This window comes from Numida meleagris, chromosome 18, assembly GCF_002078875.1.
Source record: "Numida meleagris isolate 19003 breed g44 Domestic line chromosome 18, NumMel1.0, whole genome shotgun sequence".
NCBI lineage: Eukaryota > Metazoa > Chordata > Aves > Galliformes > Numididae > Numida > Numida meleagris.
Genome location: NC_034426.1, coordinates 7,542,116 through 7,568,839, shown reverse-complemented (window position 1 = coordinate 7,568,839; position 26,724 = coordinate 7,542,116). Strand labels below are relative to the sequence as shown.

General features: G+C 42.9%; 2 protein-coding genes across 4 annotated transcripts; one reads left to right on the top strand and one right to left on the bottom strand.

Moving 5' to 3' along the window:
* Positions 1,792 to 9,213, top strand: RNFT1 (ring finger protein, transmembrane 1). 2 transcript variants are annotated; one of them, XM_021416166.1, is made up of 9 exons: positions 1,792 to 1,964; positions 2,918 to 3,335; positions 3,647 to 3,723; positions 4,284 to 4,384; positions 5,020 to 5,173; positions 6,088 to 6,246; positions 7,060 to 7,125; positions 7,984 to 8,085; positions 8,277 to 9,213. In XM_021416166.1, exons 2-9 carry the CDS (start codon positions 2,960 to 2,962, stop codon positions 8,409 to 8,411), a joined length of 1,170 nt encoding a protein of 389 aa, XP_021271841.1. In that variant the 5' UTR covers positions 1,792 to 1,964; positions 2,918 to 2,959; the 3' UTR covers positions 8,412 to 9,213. The 2 variants fall into 2 exon arrangements, with proteins under 2 accessions (XP_021271841.1, XP_021271840.1); XM_021416165.1 differs by lacking the exon at positions 1,792 to 1,964 and adding an exon at positions 1,974 to 2,277.
* On the bottom strand, positions 11,767 to 26,357 carry RPS6KB1 (ribosomal protein S6 kinase B1). Of its 2 annotated transcripts, XM_021416164.1 has the most exons (15): positions 26,120 to 26,354; positions 24,038 to 24,087; positions 22,854 to 22,974; positions 22,441 to 22,509; positions 21,882 to 22,029; positions 21,451 to 21,508; positions 20,418 to 20,518; positions 19,577 to 19,667; positions 19,314 to 19,404; positions 18,900 to 19,007; positions 18,552 to 18,614; positions 17,932 to 18,009; positions 16,285 to 16,392; positions 15,577 to 15,689; positions 11,767 to 15,077 (listed from the first exon to the last, which is right to left on the bottom strand). In XM_021416164.1, exons 1-15 carry the CDS (start codon positions 26,189 to 26,191, stop codon positions 14,840 to 14,842), a joined length of 1,509 nt encoding a protein of 502 aa, XP_021271839.1. In that variant the 5' UTR covers positions 26,192 to 26,354; the 3' UTR covers positions 11,767 to 14,839. The 2 variants fall into 2 exon arrangements, 1 of the variants encoding a protein (XP_021271839.1); XR_002444090.1 differs by lacking the exon at positions 11,767 to 15,077 and having other exon boundaries at positions 15,649 to 15,689; positions 16,285 to 16,578; positions 26,120 to 26,357.

The window sequence follows — 26,724 nt, the reverse complement described above, 5'->3', positions numbered from 1 at the left end:
CAGGAACATCTCCTGGCCTTGTGTCTCTGGGTAACACCTGCAGCTCTGGCTAGCTGAGCTGGGCTGCAACCCAAAGCATCAGCAGGTGATGAGTTCTGCAGCACCACAGTGGGCATCAGACCTCCCACTCCCAGAGAGAACTTGCTTCTTTCAGTGCAGTTTTAACACCCCTTAAAATGAACAATTCTGCAGAAACGGATGTATCCGATACTGATTTATTCTATTCATCAAAAGTAACGACGTAACGGTAAATCCAATCCACTCAATGGGAAGTTTACGAGCTCGAATCTATCAACAGGGCAATGAGAGCTCACATATGGTGATTAACTAACAAACAGTCTGCGGGGAAGAGACACACAACTTTCAATTCTGATACAGGGAAATCATACTGTGACAAAATGCTCCTGGGTTGGCTCAAAGGAAGCCCGCTGCCATCCACCCTTTGTGACGGCTTGGACGTTCATAAGGAAAGATTAATTCATGCTTTAGCCAAAGTGTGCCTCAGAATGAAGGTTCTGAGCGGGATGAGCAGTTCTGAGCCTTCTGGCTGTGCCGATATGGCTGAAGCAGGGCGTCCTCCTGCTGCACCAGGAGGCTTTGACTTGCAGGACGAAGCTGAAGGCACAGCACAGTGTGTGTGCACTGAGGGCCGTGGGCAGTGGGGATGGTGGGCACAGGTTGGGGCTGGACGTGGGGGTCTGAGACGTCTTTCCCAAGCTTAGTGATTCTGTGATTCTACCATTCGTTTTGAAGTGCTCTTTTTGGTTATGGGAAGCTGAACCTACAAGGTAACTTTCACGATCCAGATGAGCTATCAGTAATCATCTGTTTTTAAATACAGCATCCTATAAACCCTCCTAATTAGTAAACTAGATGTCATCTTTTTAGCAGCCGGTCCCCAGCCTGCTTCCTTGTTTATTTTCTCGAATTCAATTACATTTGCCACCTGCTGGCCCGATCACCTAAATGACAGATTCTGGATGTAAGGGAGGAGCTGGGCCATAAACAAGAGTTTCATTACAATTTAATATAAACTATCATCTCCCTTGCCCATTTTGTCTACTCTATGAAAAATGTTTATGCTGTTTCCCCTTCCAGGGCTCCGCTGAGGGACGCTGCGCTCCCCATGGCAGACACAGGGATGCTGCATTTCACAGGCCCTATAAGAAACCCAAACTGAGTTTTTCTGGGCTGGGGTGACGCAGGAGGTTGGAAAAGTGATTTCCAAACCTGATTAGAAAAAGTGATGAGGGTCAAAAAAATACAGTCGGTGGCTACCAAGGGCCCATGGCAAAATGACGGTGAGGAAATAATATTTATTTCGAAGATAAAAATAATAGAAATCCTCTTGACACAAAAAGAAACGGAGGAGGCTGTAATCCTGTTGTTACGTGGCTGTCATGGAGCTCTGTGGTTCATCTGCTCCGTAAACCCGATGATTCACATTTCCAAGTGGAGTCCCCATCCCTGGAGCTGATCCAGAACCGTAGGGATGTGGCGCTGAGGTCAGTGGGCAGGGTGAGGTGGGCTGAGTTTGGACGTGGGGATCTGCTAGTTCTACAGCTTTGGAGTGAGAAACCGTAGAGCACGTTCACGCAGCACGTGGGAAAAAACGCACTCTGGGGGGTTCTGAACGTTAATACTGCAGCTCTGCTCAATCTGCGGCAGCCGCTGTGTGCAAGCAAACCCGCTGGAAGGACACGCGCTCCCACGGCGGGAACAGGGGCTGAAAAACGGGGAACTTCACCCAGCGTTTCCCGGCTCTTCCAGCAGGGGGCGCCAAAGCAGCGCTGCGTTCACTGCGCCCCCGCGGAGAGAGCGCGGGACGCGGGCGTCGTTAACGGCGTCACGGGAAGAAACCCGGTGCAAAACGGCAGCGAGGGACGCGCCTGCTACCGAGCTGCGAGTCGGAGCTCATCAGCGGGCGGCCCGCAGGAGCAGACGTCGTCGATGAGTGGCACGGCGTGAGTGAATGAGTTAATCCCGGCGCGTGCGGCGATGGCAAAGTTTGGGAACCGCTTTGCTCTAAAGCCGCATCTGCGCTCTAATGCGCGTCGCGATGAGGAGAAGGGGACGGCGCGCGCGTTCACGCGTCCCCAGGGCGCGCGCACAGCCGGGCGTTACAGCCAACCGCGCAGCGCCCGCCCCGCTCAGCAGCACCGCCCGCCCGAGCCGCGCGTCGCCACGGCAACGCCTTCCTCCCGTCCTCGTCGCGGCTCCTCCTCTTCCTTCCCCCCCCGGCGGCGGCGGCGATGGAGGCGGCGGCCGCGCGATGAGGTACGGCCGCGGTCCGGGCGGCCCGGGGGAGCGGGGCCGGCGGGACGGAGCGCGCGGTGCGGGGCGGCGGACGTCGGTTCCTCCCGGGGGCTCCGCCCGGAGCCCGTCGTGCGCGGGCCTGGGACGCGGAAACGGCCGCGGTAGACGGCGGAGTTCGGCGGGGCTGCTCGCCGATCTGCACCGCGCCTTTAAAAGCGGCGTCCGGGGCCCCGGCCCGCGGGCACGGCACCGCGATCCCCGGCCCGTGGGCTCCGTGGCGGTACCGAGCTGGGTGCTGGCGGGGCTGGAGCGTGATGTCATCTCTGGGCGGCAGCGGCAACCCAGCACGGTGCGGCACGGCGCCGCTGAGGGGCAGCGAGAGCTCCGTGCCTTAAACCCGACGGAAGCTCCCACTGCGCGCTCCGTCCTAAGGCTGAAGGCCGTCGGGCTTTGCGAATACACGAGGAGTTTCTCGCTGCCCAAAACGCCTTTTGCCGTAACCCGTCTGTATCCCCAGCGACACCGCGTCTGTTAGAGGAACCCTTACTTCGCCTCGTGCGGGCAGTCACTCCATACAGTGTGCTGCGTTTCGGTGGGTTTTTAACCTCCTTCATTAGCTGCGCTCTTCCTTCAGCTGCGACCCTTTTGTTTCCCGTTCCAGGAGACAAAGCATCACGAATCGGGCCCAGAAAAAGATCCCACCATGCAACCCAACTGCGGCCACCCCCTCGGCCCCCAAGGGACCGGCGACGACTCCTCGCCGCCCCAAAGCGCCCACGCAGCGATGCTGTCCGGAGAGGGCTCGTGCCACCCGAGCGGAGACGTTTGCATCCAGCTGAGCTCTGCTGGGGGAGAAGGCAGAGATAACGCGAGCTGGTGGCGGCCCAGGCCGGGTTCCCAGAGCTGCTCGCAAGGCCACGGCCACAGCGAGGTGGGGAGCCCTGCAGAGCCCGCTCCGGACCCGGAGGAGCGCAGCGGCGGTTCCCTCTCGGAGCTCAGACACCTCCTCCAGTGGCTGCACAGAAGCCTGCCCTATGTCTTCATTCTGGCTGTCAAACTGGTGGTGCAGCACCTCGTTGGTAGAGTATAAGAAAGCGAGGTCTGAGGGAGCGGGCCCACCCCCAGGAGCCACGGCTGAAATATAATCCAGTTCCTTTTCAGCTTCGTTTTTATTTGCTTTGTTCATTGGAAACAGAGATTTGCCGAGCTGTCTTTCAGTGGCTGCTGTTTCCTTTCCTGGCGTACATAGAGCATGCTTAATGATCGCCGTTATAGTCAGAGCTATCAGTTGTAATCACAAAGAAATACAAGAAGGGGCTGGTTATTTAAACCCAACGCATTTTTATTATTATTTATGTATTGTGCATAACCGACCCTCTTTTCCTGACAGGCCTTTCTCTTGGAATCGGGCTGCTGACAACTTACATGTACGCAAACAAAAGCATAGTCAATCAGGTTTTCCTAAAGGCAAGTATCACCCCCTGCAGCACAGCTCTGTAAGTTAACCAGAGCCTTTGTCCATCAGCTCTTGAAAGAAAGGTGAATGGAGATACTGGATCTGGTACCATTTGGTACAAGGTAGAAGCAGTGCTGTAAACTCAATGCTTTTGTGCGGTGTAGGGCTTCACAGGTAAGGTGGCAACATGCAGAAAGCTTCTCTTCCTTTGCCTGTTGAAAGCAGCTGTTCTGAGAAAAGCTTTCTGCAGCTCATGGAAAAACTTAGCTGTGTTTGAGGAGTCAGCATTGAACTTTCAGCAGTCGCTGATCCCTCCCATAGGAACATGTGTTGTTCCTTCAGAGGGGGATGGGTTTGGGCTGTGATTTTAAGAAACCCCTTGACACAGATGAAAATTACACTGAAGATGTCAGACCCACTGTTCTAACTTTCCATGGGGTTTTCTCCATTGTTATCTAGAATCAATATGACGGAATCTTCCAGTAGTAACTGTTCAGGTGTTATGGAAAGTGCTTTGGAGATGCCGTTAAGACGTAGATAAGGGTTGTAATAAGTCTTGGTTCCCTTACAGGAACGGTGCTCCAAGCTGCAGTGTGCTTGGTTACTGCTGTACCTCACTGGATCATCTCTCCTCCTGTATTACACCTTTCATTCTCAGTCGCTGTACTATAGGTCAGTATTGGGACATCTCTGTTCACATCACAACTGACTCAAATGCAAACTGGAAATACTTTGTCTGGGCTGCTGCCATTTTTGTTTAATTGTAGCATTGGTTCCTCTTTCATTTTAATCTCCGTTCCTCCTCTCTTGCTCACCTGGACATTGCTGCCCTTGAGAACAGTTCCTTTGCATTTGCAAGATTGTTCTGCATATGCCATGGCACTGCTGAGCCACGAGGAGCTGGCTGGGTGCAATTCCCAGCTCTGACTTCACCACCTTGCCTTCAGCACACTGAATTGATAGCATTCTGAAATTCTGTGGGGGTTAAACCTGCCATTTCTTTTCCCTCCTTTACCACATTCTGTAGCCCCGGCCTCGGATGGAAATCAGTCAAAGACTGCAATGCAAAAATGGAAAAGAAAGCCTGGCTGTAGAGGATGGGGGCTGGGGGAGGGTGAGGAGGATTCAGGAAAGAAGGATCCGAAATGGAGAGGCCACAAAGGATCCATTTATAGTAAAAAGTTCATTTCTAGTCGGTGCTGCTGTGATAATCCTTGGTTGCGCTTTCCTCTGAGCAGGGAGCTCCGTTCACTTCTGATTCATTGGCACTGGTTTTTTTTTGTGTGTGCCTGTGCTTTGTTTTGTAGCTTAATCTTTTTAAACCCTACTGTGGATTTCAAGAACTTCTGGGAGGTGCTTTGGATTGTGGGAGTCACGGACTTTATTCTAAAATTCCTCTTCATGGGCTTCAAGTGCTTTATTCTCTTGGTGCCTTCTTTTATGATGTCCTTTAAATCCAAGGTAAGAAAACCATCCATCTCCTTAAGAACATCCTTTTGTGGTGAATTAGCTAATGATTAAGTTCTACCCAGAGGAAAGTCTTTTAATTAAATGTCTGTATGTCATCCACCTCTACACTGTGGGCAAGAAAACCCTGTGGATTTCACGTTCTTCTCTGCTTGGTGCCAAGGAAGATTTACAGTCTGATCTGAAAAGAAATTGCTTGTATTGGATAAATGGGTTTATTTCTGCTGTAAGAGATGGGACGAAGAAACCTTTTATTTGCAGCAGTGGAAGAATGTGTGTGCAGGCTGTTAGCACAGCAGCTGCTGCACAGGATGTTTTTTACTGTGTTAGGAGCCTGCATTGCTTGGCGGGGTATTTATGTGGATCTGCTTCCCAAGGTAAGACATGCAAAAAAACAAGCCAAGTTTTATGTCCAAGCAGCAAACACCACGAGTAGTTGCAACAACTAACAATGTGAACAAGCGTAGGTAGCACGTGATAGCACCTGAACAAGCAATGGGGGTAGATTTTCTCTTTCAAAATGTACCAGGACTTTATTTCTTGTGATTTGGAAAAATACCACTTTATAACCGAGCTGTTTTGTATCTACAGCTAGCGATGCAACATCCAAAAATTATTACTGATGGTTTCATTATGCCAACAGTGACTTGCTTTCTTCCCATTCTTAGGTTTGTTAGTAAGAGAAAGGAGCCTTACTCCGTTTTAATCCTGAATGTTGAACAAAACTCCTAAGGACAAGCTGATCTTTCATGTAACGTTTTCTTTTTTAATGCTGATAGTATTATGAAGGAGGTGGGCGTCCTGCAAAGCCACTTGATGGCAGCCTGTTAATTGTTCTTTGGCACAGCAATTAATTGTACGTGTTTGCGTTTTACATCTTGAGAGATTCTTTTGCATGTCTTGCTTAGGGCTACTGGTACATGCTGTTAGAAGAACTCTGCCAGTATTACCGTATGTTTGTCCCCATACCAGTTTGGTTCCGTTATCTTATTGGCTATGGGGAGCCGGACACTGTACTAGGATGGACCCTTGGGACATTGCTGGGCCTTTCCTACCTCATTCTCAAGGTGTGTAAGCTTTACAGTCCTCTAAACTATTTTGTAATTAGCACTGGAGAGTTAGAGCCGCGTAAGCCAACACAGTTCTGGTTCCCCTATTTGAACTGACTTGCAAGTTGAAAAAGGGAGAAGTGCCTCAGGGCCCTTCATTTTTTCCTTTGTTTTTCCCCCCTCCCCTGCACGTGCTCTGGGCATGGATGGGGGTTGTGCAGCAAAGAGCTCTGTTACAATAAGGCCCTTCTCAGATCAGACATTGGTCAGACCCTGGAAGGAAGGAGAGCTTGAGAAAATAAAGGTGAAGCTTACGGCAAAAAGGAAGTCAGCGTATTCCGGGAAACTGGATTTTTCTCTCTGCTAGAATTTGTGTGCGATGCTCAACAAGCGAGGGAAGCGTTTACAACAGCTCTCATTTGTTAAAGAGCTCAGCTGCCCCCCAAAACCAAACTCAGGGCAAGTTGTGCTTTGAACGTGAAAAATCCATGATGATGTTACAGCGTCTTAATCCCAAGTCTAAGGACTGCTGCATGCATCATGATAACGCTAATACATTTGGAACTGAGCGCTTCAATTCCCAACACCAATACTAATTTTCTTTCCAAGAACAGCCACCTAATACTGAAAAACCTTCAGGCTAAATTCTGAGCTGGGCTACGTCCCAAGCAACTGAAACCAGGGTTGGACTGAACCCTTGGCTTTCCTTCCTGCCAACATCAGATGGGCAGTGCCACTTGGGCTGCCGGGATCTGCACAAAAACATGGAGGCTTTCTTCCATTCCCAGAGAAAAATGTTAACCAGCATTCGTGTTTTCCTTCCCATTTCAGCTTTTGAGCTTTTTTGGGCAATGGAGAAACTTCAGACAGGTTTTACGGATATTTTGTACACGACCAGTGAGTATTGCATGCTTTCATTTAAAAAACAGTAGATGTGATACACGTGAAAATGCTCCTCTGTGAAATAACCCATTCCTCTATTACTCTGTACATCTCTCTTAATGGCAGCTGTGTTTTTAAAGCAATCCCTCTGTACTTGTTCCCCCATTTCACAGTTCTGACTGCATAATTATGGGGTAACTTAAAAAAAAATCTATTCTGCATGTCTGTTCAGATCAACTTCTGTGAGATAACCTATCATTTTTTCCTACTTTCTATTTTTTAACTGGAATAAATACTGGTTGTATACAGGCAAAGCTTTTAGCAGGTATCTAAGTGAGAAATGAAGCTTGCCAAAATAATTGACATGTAAGTAACCCCCGTTAGAATGAGAAGCTTCTCAGTCAGCTGTCTGTGGGAACAGTTATTGTTATTTAGCCTGCTATCTGCATGGTAAAATACATAGAAGATTTTAGAGCCCAGTATCACTGAACTAAAATAATAGCCAAGCACCTTAAGTAAGTGCTGTCATGATCAAATCCAAGTGTTTTGCAGAGAAGTGGCTGTATAAAAACAAACAAAAAAAAAGCCCTGCAAAGAAAAAAAGAATACCTGCTCCAGGTTTTTGCTACATCCATGTTCAGGGAAAGAAATTAACTTAATTAACTGCATACCCCACCGGAGGTGGGAGCACGTGATCTGTAGGCCCTACCTCAACTGTTGACACGTTCAGCAAAGCTTTGTTGGATTAGGGATGGGGTAGTTTTCCTGCCAGAGCAGCCCTTATTCCCTATCCCTTTCTGTGTTTGTCTGTTTTTTCCCCCCCCCTCCCCCCCTTAGAAACTAATACGTGCTGAAAAAAACATTGTCTTGCAGCACTACGGGGTGACAGCGAGCAAGAGGCAGTGCTCTGAATCAGACGATATTTGTTCTATCTGCCACGCTGAATTCCAGAAGCCGATCCTGCTGATCTGCCAGGTAACAAACACATCATCAGAATTCATTTCTGCAAAGTTACGAGCGTTTGTAAGAACTGGTAAACAAAACCACACAGAGCTGGGTTAGTGTCTGCCTTCTGATTACCTTTAGAAATCAGGCTGTGCAAATAACGTGCCTCCTTACAAACAGAAGAGCTCAGCAGCTCTAAGCTGTCGTTCTTTTCATTGCAGCACACATTTTGTGAAGAATGCATCTCTTTATGGTTTAATAGAGAAAAAACATGTCCACTCTGCAGAACTGTTATTTCAGACCATGTTAACAAGTGGAAGGACGGAGCTACATCTATGCGCCTGCAGATTTTCTAAGCATGCCCACCAGCTTGTTTTAGTTTGCTCGTTCTGTACAGCTTACTGCAACTGGAAGTGTAGGTGGCACAGGGAATGAGTTTCCAAATTCAAGGTATCTGGGATTTCTTGCTTCTAGGAAATGTTCTAATATTTAAAACGGCGCAGAGAGGGATGACTTCTGAAGTACAGGAAAATAAGTTTATCAAATGAAAGCAGGAAAGCCAGCATTGCTTCTCTTGTGACTCTTTCAGAACACAAGCAAATCCTCCCAAAACGCTGAGTTAGTGTTTGCAGCAGCTTCTGAAATCAACACTTAGTTTAAAAGCTTACGTAGTGTTCCAGGTGGTACCAAACTGTATTTATCCCTTTAACGTTACCCATAAACCCAGTGTTAGCAGTAAATTTTATACTCTGGACAGCAGTGGGAGCTCAAGCTGCTCATCACACCTGGCGTTAACGAGCTCTTAATGCTACAGCAACTTCTTCCTGCATCAGCGCTCGCAGCTGTCTGGCTGTGCCTGGAGATAAAGACAAGATGTTTCTCCTTTAGGTTTGGGTAGATTTCCAATTGATCACAGACTTAATGCAGAAAAGCAACCGCTGCTGTTAGTTTTTTTTTTCTACGTAGCATTTGAGGAGATTGGTATTTTTAAAACAGATCTTTAATACTCTATTTTTGTCACAGCAGGAGCCAGATTTTCTTACAGGGGGAGAATATTTTATACTATACGTGCCATTTGTAGTATGCATAAGAATCAGAGAGAATAAACGCGTTTAAATCTGTTTGTTTGGTGCACATTGAATAAAGAAATGAGATTTATTGCTGTTTGATATTAACATACATGTGAGCACATGGAAACAGCCCGCTGCTAGGCACGCTTCCCTGGTTAAACTCATGTCTGAAAAGCAGAAATCCAAATGCTCCAGCTTATTCCTGGCTAATCTTTATGCTGATTACAGAGCTAACTTTTCTTTTCATGCTCATCTTTCCTCACCTTGCTATTCCGAAAATACTGAAGAAAGAAAAAAACCACACTCAAAGCTAAATTAAGTTCTCGTTAATTGGAGTTTGTCTTCATTGAGTGCCTCTAGGAAACTACTAAATAAGGGAAGAAGAATGAAAAAGTTAAACACTTACTGAATGATGTAGCAATCCACGTAGCCAGGCAGGAGTACTCTGAAGCTGCAGCAGACAGAGCCAGATTTATAGGGCTGACAGGACATGATGGGAGAGTGCTCTTAAAGGTGCAGCTGAAAGTGTGATGAGATTCAGTATTCTAAATAAAATCTTGCTGCTATGGAAGATTCAAGCTAACAGGTATCACTTTATATTCAGCCTGGGTTTTTCTATAGCTTGCTGTGAATTTTCTAATTGCAATTATTTTTCGAAGCTTGCTGCAGTTCAGAGTAGCTGTGCCTTGTGGTTGTTACACCATGGTATCTGAGTGCCTGGGAGAAAAGACTTCAGCTTAATGAAAACAGGCAAAAGTTTCCAAGTCTGTAATGGGAAATCTAGGGGATTAGAAGAAGCTGGTTCTCATTGAAGCCTTTTCCAGCAGGTGAGGTACTTAATTTGGAGAATGTACAGATGTTAGAGCAGTCCTGAGGATGTCAGGGAAAAAAACTGGTGCTTGGCCACACAGCCTGAGCTGTGCTGCAATGGGCTTGTGCCCATGCTTTCAGGACAGGCAGAACAACCAGCTCTTGGTTTCCTCAGAGAGGTCTAACCATGCTTTAGTTTGTATTTAAAGTTGATGCAGGATCAGAACTACTGCTATTTGAATGTCATCTGTGCTAATATTCAGATTGCAGCTGCAGTAAGAACTTATCTTGAGCGGCAGACAAGAACTGAATCTGTCATGGAACAAAAATGAGCAGGGAGAACATTAGGTTGGGTTCTGATCTGTTACAGCCCAATACAGTGGCAGCTCACGTGGCTCTTTAGGCAGCTACACAACCACATTTGGACTTCCCCAAACAGTCTGAACACAGAACACCCTTTAGATAAGCACTGTCTCTTGTTTTTTAAAGCAGGTATTGTGTGAGTACTTTGTAAGCAGTTTGAATGGCATATTTAATTCTGCCAACAAATAGCATCTTTAAAAAAAAAGCTTTGCCTGTGAGCCCAACACACAGCTTGGGAGAAGGCAAAGATAACAGCCAACATGCCCAGTATTCTGCAAAAGTAAAAAACGTGACTTATCCTGGATGTTTTTTTCCTGAAATGCTATTGCCAAGAGTCTACTCATTGTTTTAAATTGGTCAGACATAGGATCAGAGAACAATTCATCTTATTCTCTCCCAGTTAATGAATTTACTTCAAGACCCAGTGAGAATTATCCAAATCCAGATATATTACCAAACATAGTTTATTTAAAAAAAAAAAAAAATTGAGAGGTTTTGATCAGCCAGGTTAGATTTACATTCAAAATTGCAACAAGTCATTCTCATCTTAGTTACAAAGAAGGAAGCGAGTCACTTACATCTGTGAAGGACATCCTCTCTGATCCGCCTGTCAGCATCATGCCACCGAGGTGCAGCTCTTCCTTGTCAAGCCCACTCAGGCCAGGGTAGCTGTCCTGCTTTCCACACACATACACACACACACACGCTCAGACACCCAGCACACAGCTGATTCTGCAGGAGACAGAACAGAGAAGATGACGAATGGCATTCAGTAGGTCACTATTCAAGAGCCAGAGCTTAGGAGAAGGTACCTACACTTGCTCAGCCTGAGCAGCATCTTTCGGGCCCTTTAAGTTCTAAAGAGAATTCTTCCTCCCTCCCTTTTCCTTCAAAGACGTGGTCTAGACCCACCGTTATACTTAAGCCCTACTTCCCTAAAAAAAAAGTCACTTGGATTAACATAAATTCAAATTTTCAATTAATTGCTGTTCACATCCATCTCTTTCTGCAGCACATTTAGTTCCAGTAAACTGTGAGGATGAAAAGCAGAATAGGGATTACCTTTTGTTCTACTAAGGCAGCTCAGGTTTGTTTCTTGAACACAGCTGCAAAACCAGCTTAATCTAGCAGAGCACAATCTCTGGAAGTTCATATATAGAAACCAAATACAGTAAATCATCAAGGACCTATGGGACGAACACTGAAGTTGTGTGCCCTGTTTTTAAGAGCTTCCCTTCCTCCTGCACCCGTCTGTAACAAGAGCTTTGGATTACTCTGTAAAACAGGCAATGGACTCAATTAACGGTGACAGCAGTTTGGGAATTAAAGTTAAAAAGAGACTAGAACCAAAGGAAACATCCCCTATACAGGGTGGACACAAATATCCTATGTTCTCCAGCAGTTCAGCTTTTGGGTAGCTAGACATAAATACATTTTTAAGAAAGGGATATTCCAAAGAACCACTGACTCATTTATTTGTATCTTTTATTATGAGCTAATACCAGGATGACATTCAGATGTCAGATGGCACAATTAAGACAGTCTTGGTAGGAATTATTCCAGCATTCCCAAAATTACAATTTAGTACACAAATGGCATCAAATGTATGCATCACTCCCACAGAGAAAAATGATCAAATTCTGAATATCTTATATACCAGAATAATTTCTGCATTAAATGGGAAAAGAAAAACTGCTGGTAATGCAGCTGACCTATTATAAACTTTTTGTGGTAATGACTCGCAGAACAAAATATTTCCCTATTTAACATCTAGTAAAAAAAAATACGACCTTTGTTCAAGTTTAATACTTTTATATGGTTAGCCAAAACAGGTATTAACCTCAGTTTTACTATATTTTTGTAATGCTACAAAAATTCTATAAAATCAAATTATAGTGAATTTTTCAGTGATTATAATTAAAAAAGCGCAGCTTGTACAAAATAAAAAAAATAAGATTCTATACTCTAATGAAAAATTTAAGACATTTTTAAATGAACAAAAGAAAGCACTTGTTAAGCTCTCCAATATTCAATGCATTCTGCACTTATCTGAAATAGCCAGACAGGAGCTAGAACTCCACTCCCCTCAGGTCATGACTAGTCATTTTGACGCTACTATATATATATAGAGGATCTATGTCTGATATTTTTACAAATAAATACAGGATAAACCATATTGCATAGTGTGTGCTTGCTGTCTGAGTCACACTCCAGAAGTTTCACAGTTATGGTAGGGAATTCAACTTACAATCTATGGGATGAGACACAGACAATATATGACATTTCCTTTTAAAAGTGATAAACTGTATCTGTAATTAAGCAGTGAACTCAGACAAACAACTCTTGCCATTCTTGCCAGCCATACCAAACCAACTCTACTGGACAACTCTATCCAGCCAACCAAAAAGGAACTGTTAGCTGTAACTGGGACCAAGAGGTCTGCCTCAAAAAAATAAAAAAAATTAAACTAAGTTCGTTTATACTCAGTAAACATGGTAGGAAACCTACATTAACAAGTGACACAGAGCAGGCATTGCTTGAAGTGTTGCCTCTTTGCAAATATGCATAATATATATACACACGTAAGCACTCTGATTTCAGTTTCACAACGTGTCACCAGCGGCCATATTACCCAATGAAAAACATCCATCTTCCAGTACAATTTATGTCAGTGTAAGGTAACTTGATTTCCCTTATCAAAACACCAAAAGAAGTTCTCCAACAAAAAGCTTATCTGGAAGAAAAAGAAATACTAATTTTTGCTCAATCATATGTATCTTCTTTTGTTGGCTCTTTGTTGGTATCAACACGATACCACTGAATCCTTCTGGCTTGCAAACGCTGATCGGATTCAACGTGTAGAGAGTCTTATGGCTTGGATCCTATGGCTCAAAAAGATTCAGTATACACAGAGTAAGCAGAATCTATAAAAAATCCCTACTGTTGTGAAACACTAGAAGTAGACTTTGCACAGTTTGACTAAAGATAATGCAACATGTGGCAGGCAAAAAATGACAGGACTTGTATGCAGTTGCATGATCATATACACACACACGCACACACCATACACACTCTAACTAGTGTAAAGCTCTGCAGATATTAACCCTTTCACCAGCTATGCTCATGGAAATGCTTTCTTTAAGGCAGGAAGTATTAAGTAAGGTAAAGTTACCTTTATTTTATTCTTTGTACCTGTAAGCCATTTGTACAGATTGTGACAATTTTAAAAACATAAATAGTGTCCTTAGAACATGTCTGCTAAATTAAGTTGCTGAAGTTCTGACCCAATGTGGAAGACATTCGCTGAAAGGCCATTTAACATTTTCCTTAGCCTCATACAATCAGCAAATTTATTGCCCCAGCATAGAAAAAAAAAAAAATTAGCAAATTTAGAAATACGTAATGGCAGGGAAGTCCGTCCCATAAGCAAAAATTTATTTAAAAAAAAATTTCCTCAAGTTCTTACCCACCGGTTACAAAAAGGTTTGCTTGCTCATATGACGTAGAACTTGTGTACTTTTCCTGTGGTAGTACAGCCACACCTACTGACCTTGTGTTCGGATGCACTTTTTCCCAACCTTTTATATGGGTAAGAATCTGAATGTATTCAGCTGTCTCCAGCTAAGTGGCTGGCACATACGACAGTGATGTTTCCCAGTGAAATGTCTGCTGAGGACAAGGATGAAATAAGCAGGACGTGTATTTGAGCCCATGGCTTCCAGTTAAGCCTAGAACATAGCAGCACTGTGATTTGATTAGATCCATTCGTCTTTGCAGGAACAGGTATTTCAGTTGGGTAAGCAAGTGAAACAGTTCATTCCCACCCCGCGTTGCCAAGCTGGTAATTGAGTAACTCGCTTACTGATTTTTTGTTTCATGAGGAGAATCAGAACTAGAGCCTTCACTTTCTTCACAGCAACCAATTATTTTGTATTCTAAATTTTGGGATACTTTCCATAATGAGCTGAATCAAAAAAATCTATTCGAAAAATATATATTTTTTATATATATATAAAAAAAACTCATTCGGTTTTGAATGCGAAATACCAATTAATTTTATCTCTCATCTTTGATTCCACCCCATTGCAGGAAACAGCTTAACCAAGCTTGCATGCTAATTATTCCTCGGTTGCAAGCATATAGGCATTTCATACTTTGCCTAGTGAAAGGGCTAACCCTCCTTGACACATTCACAATTAGACCAGTGATTCTGAAGCAACATCCTGCCCCTTAATACTGTCAGTTTCAAGCTACCAAGCTGAAAAATCCTTGATAAGGTGAGAAGATGTCACTGCGAATCAGTTAGATGATGTGCCTAGAGTTCTGCAATACCATTTTCTAAAGTTTTTTTATGCACCATTGATTGACAGAAAAAAAAAAAATCCATTTTTCTTTGCTTTCCAAGTCGCTCTGTGCAAGGACTGACTCTTTGATACTGTCACTTTTTAAAAGTAAACCATACAAGCCCTCGTATTTCAGCTTCAAGGGGCTTATGTCCATTCTTTGTTTTCCACCTTCAAAGGCTTAAAAAAATTGTGTTGTCATAGATTCATGCGCAAGTGCTCTGGTCGTTTGGAAATCATGGGAAAAGCTTGTTTTTTGTATGGCCCAGAGTTTGGTTGCCGGATTGGAAGCGGTGCCGAAGCCTCTCCACAAACTGTCACATCCATTTGTTCTATTCCACTCGTCTCCATTGGATATTCCACAGGTGTCTGAGTATTTGATGCGCTGGCAGAAGCACCTCTTCCCCAGAATTCCCCAGGGGAAAACTTTACAGGGCTTTAAAACAAGAAATACAAAAATCAGAAATGAAAATACACAGAGCACAAAGGTATGTCCTTCCTTCTGCAGGAAGCCAAATTCAAATGCCTGCTGAGAAGCATTTAATTCTTCCTTCCACTTCCAGAAGTTTGAGAGAGTTTTGAAGTCTAGTGTCTACCATGGCCTCTTGTCAAGTAAAATTCTCTCTGAGTAATTGGGATATATTTCAAGATGACTGCAGAGTTTTCTTTACTGAAATGATTCTTTAGCAGCACATAGGCATGTTCTGAAAGTTTTAGAGGAACAGCACAGCAAAGTCACCAGACTGGGAGGCTGTACTGGGACTGCACATGTGGCCAGTTAGTACCTCCTGTGCTGCCAAGGACCATAAATTTGTCTATAACAATGTAGTTTTTAAAATAGGATTGATACTGCACTTCAGTGGAAGTGATGGGCTCACTAAGAAGAAGGCCAAAAAGTTGATAAAAAAGGGAAAAAAGAAAAAAAAAAGACATACCTGACTGGTGTCCTAGGGCTACCTATGAATCTGCGAGGTGATCGAATTTTTGGTTCAAAAGAAAATTTCTCTTTTACACTTTCAAGTACAGATGGAGCCACATATGTAAAACCCTGCAAAACAGCAATGAGTTGCACTGTAACTTACAGGCAAGATCGACATCTCTGGTAACTTGTGCAGTTATTACCATTGTTAAATAGAAAAGAAAGTTACAAAAAGGACAGTAACTTTAGACATATGAACATGTGCTCATTACCTGATGCAAACAGCAGGACTTTAGGGAATTCCTTACCTGGGTGCCTGCTCACCCCAGATATTTCTGCTTGGATCACAGATTCACAGAAGCATGCTCAAAATAGTTAATTTTGATTTACAGGATGGATTCTCTGCACGTCAATGAAAACAATCACATCCTCAGGATTCTTAAATGCAATTTTGAATTAGAATGCTGACATTTCAGAAAGCGAGCCATGTTTATGTGGGCTTTAACTTATCTATATAAAAAAATGCTGAAAATAATCAAAGTATATTCAAAATCTACAAACATTTAAGCCTGTTGCAGCATGCGTCTTCAAAATTCTGATGGCTTGCTTCAAGTATCAGATGGGAAGATTCAATAGAATTAAATTACCTGAAATGCTCTACTGTTTCCAAGTAACACTACAGAATTCTCCACATGTATCGAGCGCTCATCCCTGGCTCACTTACCAGAAAGACCTGGTTGGCACTTTCACTGAGAGTAGAGTCATCTGGGCTATCAACAGGTGTCTGACGTGTAAACTTTGAATCAAACTGGCTCACATCCTCTTCAGATTGCTTTGCAAAAACAAAATGATTAAGGGTTTATATTACAGATATCAACCAAATGGCTTAGCGGTGATCAGTGTAGCCTCTGGATGGAGTTCATTCCATAGGTTTTTGGCAGAGCTCTGCTGTAGTAAAGCCCTGGAGTGGTGTCGGAATCCTGTCGCTGCCAGTGGGAGGTCACTATGGGCACTGACACTGAGAAATAAAGGCAAGGGGGAGGGGCAAAAATTATGGATCAAAAAGGAACACAAATTAAAAAGATGCCTTTAAAAAAAATCTCAAATTACAAACAAAAACTTTTAGAAATACAATGGCAGTTTCTTTCAAGTTTAACTCTGGTCACAACCAGTATAGAACAGCTGCAACTATTAATTTCTGGAAGTCTTTCTCCAGATAATTTAATCCCAATTTCACAGACAGAGAAGTGTTTACACTAAGGGACAGATGACAACTGTGGAGTAACTGCCTGTGAGGAGTACTCTTTAATTCAGTCAAAGAACAACAGACATCATTCCAAGATTGTCTCTTACTAAGTGTAACCAAAAAAACAAATACATAACTAACCCATTTGTGGAAGCCTTCATGTAACCAGGGAAGCATGTTTTTAGGAACCATCAAGTTATTAGCAAATTTTATGAAAGCTGTTTGTACTAACAGAAAACTATCTTTGGATAGTTTTGGAAATACCAGTCTTTCATGTCATTCTAAATTTCATTCAAAAAAGGAGAAGATAAAAGCTCTGGAGTCTCCATACTGTAGTATACTCAACACTAGTGATGCATAATCACTTTACAGTGAGATTTTGAGTCAGCAACTATCAAGGGTACCTATACCTTTGCTGCTGTAGCTAATTGGACCCACAGCAAAAAAAGACATGCCACATCATCAAAATACAGGGTAGGACAATACTAGCTTATTCACCACATCCTTGGCTTGAGGTGCGCTTTAATTACTGCATGGAATGCACTAGATGTAGTGTAAATATTAATAAGCAAACATCCAAACTTAACTAGGTGACTTCATTTACTTTTGCTTAGCAACTATCATCTTAGTTTCAACTAAGTATTGACTTATGTTTAGAAATAACTGAACTTGTGAGTAATCTACAGATTAGAAGCAGGAGGAACTGAAACTGAAGTAGAAGTTTCTTCCTTCAGGAGACTGAACAGATGGATAAATAAGCTCTTAGGTGTTGTTCCCACCTTCTTGCATAAAAAACCAATATCCTATTCTGGTGACAGATGAATACCATGACTGCAGAATAACAAGACAGAACAGCATGAAGGGTTTTTTTGTTTCTTAAATGTTGATATAGCATCAGTTCTCAGGACAAAAAAAAAAAATCTGCACCAGATATTTTCTTCCTTTAATAGAAAACAGTGAACCTGAGAACCAGTAACTTAAGTTGATGCATTCAACTACTGAAGTACTAGAAAGCAACGGTACTCCAGTTTCTAAGAGTGAATGTTTCTAAGTTTCAGATATCACATTGCTTAAGACCTTTCCTAAAGGTGTACAGAAGTATCTCACAGTTCTCTGAGTACATACCAATAAGGGTTTAAAAGGAGGTTCCACCTTTCGTGCCAACAGCTCATCCCAGTTAATGTGTCTGAAGAACGGGTGAGCCTAGAAGGGTTAGCAACAGCACAGTCATGCATCAGCCTTCTGGATATAACTAGCAGAAATTTAAGATTAAGAAGTTAAGATCTAGATTTTATTTTTAAGATAAGATATTAAGATGAGAAGAAATAGGAACTAGGCCTCTGCTTAAACTTTCTCTATGAAACACAGTGTCAGTTAGTTAGACTTTTACCCTGAGAAAGCTGCATTAAATGCACGGACTGGAAGGTTTTTCATCAGACTGCCAAAGTAACTTCACTCTTACATGGTGGACTGTACAATTAATCATTGTAAAACTAGTAGAAAAGATCTACTGGAAGACAGAGCTAAAGAAAGAAAGTTATTTTCCAAATCTCAAATTATCAGATAGATAGTTGCTCTTTTGTTGTACTTCAAAGCATCCATGTTCTGATCACCTACCACACATGGCTGCCTTTTTGCCCATTACATTTCAAGTCAGATGCTCTCTCCCCCTCCCTGATGTTTCCTGTAAGCTACTGTATTTTGAGTGAGGCAGTTTAAGAATTCTCAATTTAAGCAAAAGTTACCTGAACTTCTCCAGCATCTCCAGGACCAGCTCCTAGACGTGAGGCAGCATTTCTTTTTAGCAGCTTAATAAGAAATAACATCAGAATTAGTTATGCCATTATGATTAGACTAGTCCTGAAATGAATCATCACGATTGAATACCACGCAGAATGAATATGGAACAATCAGAAAGCCTGCATTCATTACAAAACAATCGTGTTGTCAAGGAGAATCACTTTCTGTGCCACACAAAACCAAGGCTGAGTTAGCTGCAGTCAAAACAAGCATGGGCTGAACAGCTGTAGTGGTATCATTATATTTCCATTTTCCACACAGGTGTGTAGTACTGACATTCATTAAAATTCTACCTTTTTAAGCAGATCTCTGGCTTCTTGTGTGAGGTAGGGAGGCAAGTTGAGTTTACACTTGAGAATCTTGTCAATTGTTTTCTTTCTGTTCTCCCCAGTGAAAGGAGGCTACAAAGCACCATTGCAGTGGAAGGAAAAACAGGACTTGTTTAGGTCTCTTACTTGTGTACAAAAAACCAACTAATTTCAAAATGCATAAAGCAGATAAAATTACTGCAAACAGGAATTGGAAATAATTCTTTGGATGAGACCAGCTCATGACTGTAGTCGAAGTCAGTGTAGTCATATTTTAGTTACATTTGCTACTTGCAGTCTATACAAGTATATTCATATTTATACATGCATCTGAATTAGAAGACAGGTAACTTCAAAAGCTATAAAGAGAAATACATGCAATTATAACTGTGCACCTACTGCTCCAGTCAGCATGTCATACATTAATGCCCCCAAACTCCACCAGTCCACAGCACGATTATGCCCACTCCTCATCAAGATTTCAGGGGCCCTATAATCAAAAAATTGAAAATATGAAAATATTTTAACAAGCTTAGTAGTAATTGACTGCTGCTTTTCAAGTACAATTTCCGTAAGTGATTGAACCATCAGTTATAAAAGGCAGTATTTAACCACTACCCCCAGACCAGAAAAATACTTCTGTGTTTCAACAGGCAGCTCACATGTATTCAATTGTTCCACAGAACGTGTGTGTGACTGTCCCATCATGAATAGATTCTTTACATAATCCAAAGTCTGTCAATTTTACATGACCTGAAATTAAATAAATAATATGTAAGACAGACAAATACCAGAATTTTGACATCTGTATAAGCAACATTTAAAAATATGTATATTTTTTAACAATAATATGCAATAACTCTGAACTACCTCCAGTTACTGTTAATGGTCTGATATAGCACTACAGTTAATAAGACAGAATGACATAATCATACAGAAAGACTAAAGCTGTTTAATATCACATGAAAATACTGGATGGTAGATTGCCAGACTAAGCACTGTCACGTAGCAATGCAGCAGTGCAATCAGGAATTGCTGCTACTGTCAGACAAAGTGTCAGCAGCTACATAAGTCATTTCAGCTGCAGGCTGGCATCTTACCTAACTTGTCCCTAACTAATGCCTCGTTATCCCATTACTTAAGTGTCACTGATGCTGTGACACAGATATTTCAAGTTTCATTCTGAAGACACATATTTAAGTATTTCACAATGACCCAGCAGAACTATGCTCAGATCTCAGAGATGCAACAGTAGCAAGTCAACCATTCAAGAAATGCCTGTGCTTATATACACACAACTTGGAGCTTGCTGGAGCCTCTCTATTAAATCTGAGGAAGCTATGTTTGAAAGGCAAGCAATTAGCTTTGGCAGTTATTCAGTTATACCAGGCATGATCATGAGCATGCCATTCTTACAAGAAAATTCACATACGAATGAAGTGTAGAGTGACCTTTGAAGAAGCACATAAATGACTGACAACATAATTACTACTACATTTCTACCTTGATGATTAAGCATGATATTTTCCGGCTTCAGATCACGATAAATGATTCCTTTTTGATGCAAGTGCCCCAGTGCCATTGAGATTTCTGCTAGGTAAAAGCTGGAAGAAAACACACCACGCAGTTAGACACATTCAATCCTACAGAGCATCTTAAGCACAAAGGTTACTATGCCCACATCAATGATTCCTTGAAACTATCTGAGAGAAGAAATCAGAGAAAGAATGATGCCTTTGAGGTTGGTTTGCCAAAAGGCACAGAGATTCTAAGATGAAATACAAACTTATGCTGTCAGCATCAGATTTATCCATTTGGTAGCTACCTTATGTATTTGGAGGAATCTGAGCTTAACAGTTACTGATTAAAACATGCTTCAAATCTGCATTGCTACATCAAGATGTAAAAGCAGAAGGAAAAACCTGAAGCTAAGAAGGTAACCAGCAGCACCTTGAGTGCTGTTTGTGGAATAGTACAGTACTACAGCCCCATATGCACACTGAGGCTTTTTCTAAGATATTATCAGCACGTGCTAGGGAAAGATACAACCATATTTGGTTGTGTGAAGCCTAACTTAGCAGAAGTAACTTCAGCTTGTTCATATGTAAGATATTGCTACTCTAAAGACTGTTTCTCATTCATTAATTCATTAGAATACTTTATTGCTTCACACATTTGATCATTAGGAGCACACAGCCTGTACAGTAATTTGTAAAGTCAGCAACTGTCAGGTTAAATTGTGTGTGGAGCAAGTCTTTCAGTCTTTTCCTGAGCACCTGAAACACATCACACCCCTATGGGATACAGTCACACTCAGCAACCAGCAGTGGAACCTCTCCTGTATTAAGACACCAGCACAAACTGCTATGTACAGAACACACACATCTTTCCAAAACCTGAGTAACTGTTTATTTCACTAGGCTATGAAATGAACAAGTGATTACAGTTCTTCAAGTCAGAATGAATAGCTTTAAGCACCCAAGAAACCCTATTAATTTACCAAAATAGTTTCATTTACCAAAATAGTTTCACTTACCAAGCCGTGTCTTCCATAAATATCCCTTCTCTCTCTAACTGCATAAATAGTTCTCCTCCTGCCATGAGAAAAAGGAGAAGTGTTATACTCTGTCAAAGTGCATTCTATCATCTTAGTCAAAAATCTGTTTCCTACAAAAATGTTAAACATGGGTATTCTGTGCTGCTCTGTGAAAAGTTGTTTCACAAAAAAAACCCACAACTGAGAATATTCTATTCTGATATTCACACAATACTATCAACTTAAAGAATTACCAAATGCATCAAAACTTCAGTCTGAAAAGAAAACCAACCAGCATTTCTGTCCTTGTTTCTTCTTTTTTTAAAAATTGTTTCCTTTTTCTTCTATCTAGCTGGCTTTTTATCATTATAAATCCAAGTTTAGGTTACCTAGGCTACAAAGAATAAAGAACATGAATTTCATATACTGACCGCTGAGATACTCAAGGATGAGGTAGAGTTTTCCACCAGTCTGAAAGGCGTAAATTAAGTCTACGATGAAGGGATGTTTCACTTCCTCTAGTATATTCCTCTCTGCTTTTGTATGAGCTGTATCTTTTGCGTTTCTTACAATCATTGCCTACAAACAGCAGAAACGTGAGTGTAAGAAAATGGTAAATGGCAGACTTTTATATCTAGATCCTTTTGAGTTTACTAAATCACAATGCTATGAGTTAACAACAACATAATTGAAAAAATTCCCATTATATTTACATAATTGGTTTCTTGCCAAAGCTTGATTCTTTATTTCATAGAGTAATTTAGATCGGAAAGGATCTTGAGATATTTAAATTAAGGTATTTAACTAAGAACTCTGCAGGCAGAACCGCTTAGTTAAAGATTCATTATACGTTCCACTATACCTTGGTAATAACTGTATATATCATAGGCAAATGTCGATTTCAAGTATATTAAATAATTATGTAATTTTAACAGCTAATGGGTTAAGTTTCTTTTTTAGACAGTAGCAAAATTTGAACACTCATATTACCTTTTTAAGAACTTTCATGGCAAAAATTTTCCCGGTATTTGCTCCAGTTACTTTTCGTACTTGAAATACCTACACAACACCAATACAAAAGCGATTACTCATTACGAACTGCATTAGCTGTCACAAGTTAAAAGCGAAGATCTGGGAAATAGGTATGAAGACATCTACAAACTGCAAAGCTGTCTGACGGTGGAGAGCTAATTATCTGAACCAGAACCAGTCTGGGACGCTGCCACACACCACCAGTAACCTCAGCCCAAGACACCAACTCTGGCAGCCATGGGGTTACTTTCAGGCAGGAGGAACTTTTCAGTACACGGGATGGAAAGATTAGACCTCACCAAGTGTGGCAAGTGAGCTCTCTGACCGCCTTCAGCATAATGGATTTACTTTTGTAGAAAAGAGTCCCTTACCTTTCCATAGCCACCTTTGCCAAGTACGCGCAGTAACTCAAAGCACTCCGGTCGGATCTTTTCTGGACCTCTGTTTACACTAGTTTCTGAAATCTCAAATTTTTCACAATGTTCCATGCCACTGGATAAAACCGAAACAAGAATATAAGACTACCTGATACTTGAAAATGATCAAGAGAAAGTAAGCAAGCAAATTACTTACGGCAAAACTTACACTAAAACTGACATATCTGAACGACTGCTTTGGAGATAAGGAGAATTCCTAGTATCAGAATCAGTATTTACGTGTGTGCAAGGCACTACGTTGCAGCTTGCACAAAAGACTATCTGCAAATTGTTTGTGTTTACCGTATCAAGATTTCCTTCAGATCCCTTCATTTTAATGCATAATACATCTATGCATTGTACCACAATTAAGCTTGAAGGACCGACAACTCAAACTGACTTGGATATTTCTACAAGATTACAAGGCTATAAGGCGTGTTTAAGTTTTAAATCACATCCAACAGTCTCCACAGTCACAGTACAACTTCTCTAACACATACTGTACAGAAAAAGCTGGAACAACAGAAGTCACAACTCTGAACGTGCCACAAAAGAAGACTGATCCACAACTTAAGGATGTTTCTAAATTATACTATACTTCTGTAAAAGCTAGGGTGAGGCCAACACTTTACCCTGCTACAGAAAAGGTAACTGAGCTGTCTGAACTATCGCTGCTTTCTTGTTACACAAGAAATGTGTGGCATGCTGAAAACATGCTGGGTATCTATACGTGAAGCACGGCTGAAGGTAGCTGTCTTGTGAAATCAAACCAGAACTGAATTCTCATCTGCTTCAGACTGCTATGCAAATATGCAGCCAGAGCTTCTATAAACCTGACAGAACATAGAATGTTCTGCAAAGAGAGCACTACAGTCATACTGCAAGTATTAGTCAAATACAACAGCTATGTTAGGACAAACAAGGATTAAAGACAACAGCAGGTTTTGCCAGAATTTGTTTTATTATCATTTCAAGATACAATTCACAAATTTTAATGTGAAGAAATAGCAAAAGAACTAAAACAACTCAAACTGAACAAGAATGACAAAATTTTCTATTCAACTTAACAATGTAACAAAAGTAGAGACTATATGTAGTTGGCATGAATGGTACAGAACATTTTCTTAGCAGCAACTTACAGGTCATATTGGCCAACTCCTCCATGGTCCATGCTCTCACTTAACTGACCCTGGGGACAGGAGGAATAGAAGGAAGATTAATTGCAACATAAGAAACAAAGCATAGTTAAAAATAAATATACTGATGTCTTTTAGAACTTCTTTACATGTATGTATATGTTTACATATATCGCTTCTGTTATATATATATACACACATATATATACATGAACGTGTAAGTAAACAAGTTTAAATATCAGGAATCATAAATTATGAGCAGAAGATAACAAGTCTACAAAATCCTGTGCAAGTGTTGCAGCACATCCACATATCTTAAATACCGATACAGGAGGTCTGATGGTAATCAAATCCCAGCAGTAGCAACACAATTCAGCTTTACTCTGGTGCTGTATACTTCTTCTGTCCAACAATCATTCAGACAGATTAACGCACAAATATTACTAAAGAAGGCTCAAGCCAAAGGACCAGACACCTTTAAAGAATGTAGTTCAATTTAGAAGACATATTTTCTTCAAACAATTTTCAACTGGACCCCTTACGCAAGATAATACCTCCCTCTAATTGTGGCTCGGCATGGCAGAAAAAGTGCAAACCAAGCAGACAGCTGGAGGGAATACAAATAGAATTTAACGGGCAAGCTTCTAACAAGCTTCAGACTACGACAGGTTACATTTTCCGTTTTAAAAATATACATATAAAACAGCAACTACAAGTTAGTGAGGAACAGCCTAGAATCTACAACCAGTCATGGAATCCCGAAGTTCAAGTCTGATTCCAGGACAGAGGTTTGCTCGCTCACGTCCCCTTGCTAACGTTTATTAGAGAAATCCAGCCCACTGACATATGTTTCACAAAAGATCATGCTAAACGTGCCCTTGACCCCACCATTAGACAACAACTAACAAATTCAAAAATCCACCAACTCAGCAAATAGAATAAATACCCATCACATTCCCAGAAGAACTTCAGTGTCCTTCCGATCCTTCTAAGACATCCACAATCGCTACAGTAAAACACTTTTCCCTTACATTTTCCTGATGCTCATATATTCCCTACTTCCCAGTTCTGTTCTAACTTCAAGTCCATCCTAATCTCCCAAAAGGCACCTGAGTACTGCACTAGGTTGCCATAGTTCATTTGTATTCACGGAAATTGGGCCAGAAATATTTTTTGTACCACCCCTTAGGACCCATTCTTAGCAACATGAACACTGTGATGCAACTGATGCTTGTAAGCCACGTCCCGTATTGATTATTGGGGTGACAGACAGCGCTTCTCCTGCAACTTGAGAACAGCTCATGCCTTCAGCTGTCAAACCATGTCTCTGCAGCTCGCATGCAGTATGGGTATTCCAGCTGGGCTTCGGGGTGTCTGCTAATCCCAAGGACTCCAGCTGGTATTCAAATAGCACAGCATGAATGCAGCAGCAGCTTAAGCAGTAGCAAACATTTAAGGTATAAAACAACATACAAAAGAAACGGTAGCAAGAGAGAAATATTAATAGTGATCTTGTAATAATATACCCAAGGGCCTTAACAGCACCTAAATGAGTGTTACAGAAAAATAAACTACAGATCACAAAATGACCTATCCAGGCACGTGTGAGATGGACACACGCGGTGATCTGTGCTGACCCCTGACAGCATTTCAAAGCTTTGCTTTTAATTTTGGCGCCAGAGCGATGCCTTTATATAGTTCCAGAGAGAAGAGCACTCCCGCACTGACGTCCCCACATGTGACACCAAACCCCGCTGCCACGCTCGTGCTACAAAACCCACCGCGAAGATTCCAGGGAAAAAAACGCTCCACCAGTGCGCGACCGCCGCCACCGCGCGGTGCGGGGCAGGCCCCGAGGAGGGCACCGCGCGGCCGGGCCGCAGCTCCCCGGGCCGCAGCCGGGGCGGGGCGCGGCCTCACCTGCGCGGGCCGAGGCCTCCGCCTCGCCTCAGTCGCTTCGCCTCAGCCGCTCCCGCCGCTCCCCTCGCCCAGCCGCCCCCCCTCAGGCCGGCCCCGGGCGCCGCTCCTTCCAGCGGCCTCCCCACCTCGCCCGCTCCCCGCGCCGGTCAGGCTCTCCGCTCTCACCCCCTCCTCCAGCTCCTCATCCGAACCCGCGTCCTCCGGCTGGTCCAGATCGATGTCGAACACGCCCGCCATGGCGCGGGTGTGAGCCGAGGCGCCGCCGCCCCTTCCTCGCTGCGCTGAGTGCCCGGGGCCTGGACCGCCTCATGGGCCCGCACCCCCCAACTCCGCCACGGCCGCCATCACGGCTGCCCGGCCTCACTGCGCAAGCGCCCCCGCCCCGGCTCCGGGCGCCGCGCAGGCGCACAAGCCCACCCTGCAGCAGCCGGAGCCGCACTGAACATGCGCGGCTGGGGCCTCGGCCGGGCGGCGGGCGTGGAACTGAAGCTGAGCATGCGCAATATGCACCCACCTCCCTCACTCCTGGCACGGAGCTTGCGCAGATGATGCGGCGAAGCCGTTCGGCTAGAGCATGCGTAGTGCCCTCTATGAAGCCCCGAAGCCCGCCGCTCGTGCCCGAACTGCCCGAAGTTCCCTCTGAACATGCGCAAAGCCCGTTGGTCGAAGTGATGCGCGCAGATGCGCGTGCGCCGCTTGTGCTTGAGCGCTTCAGTGTGAGGCGTCGGGGCCAGCCCTGAGGAGGGGCTGCGGCGTGTCCCCCCCCCCCC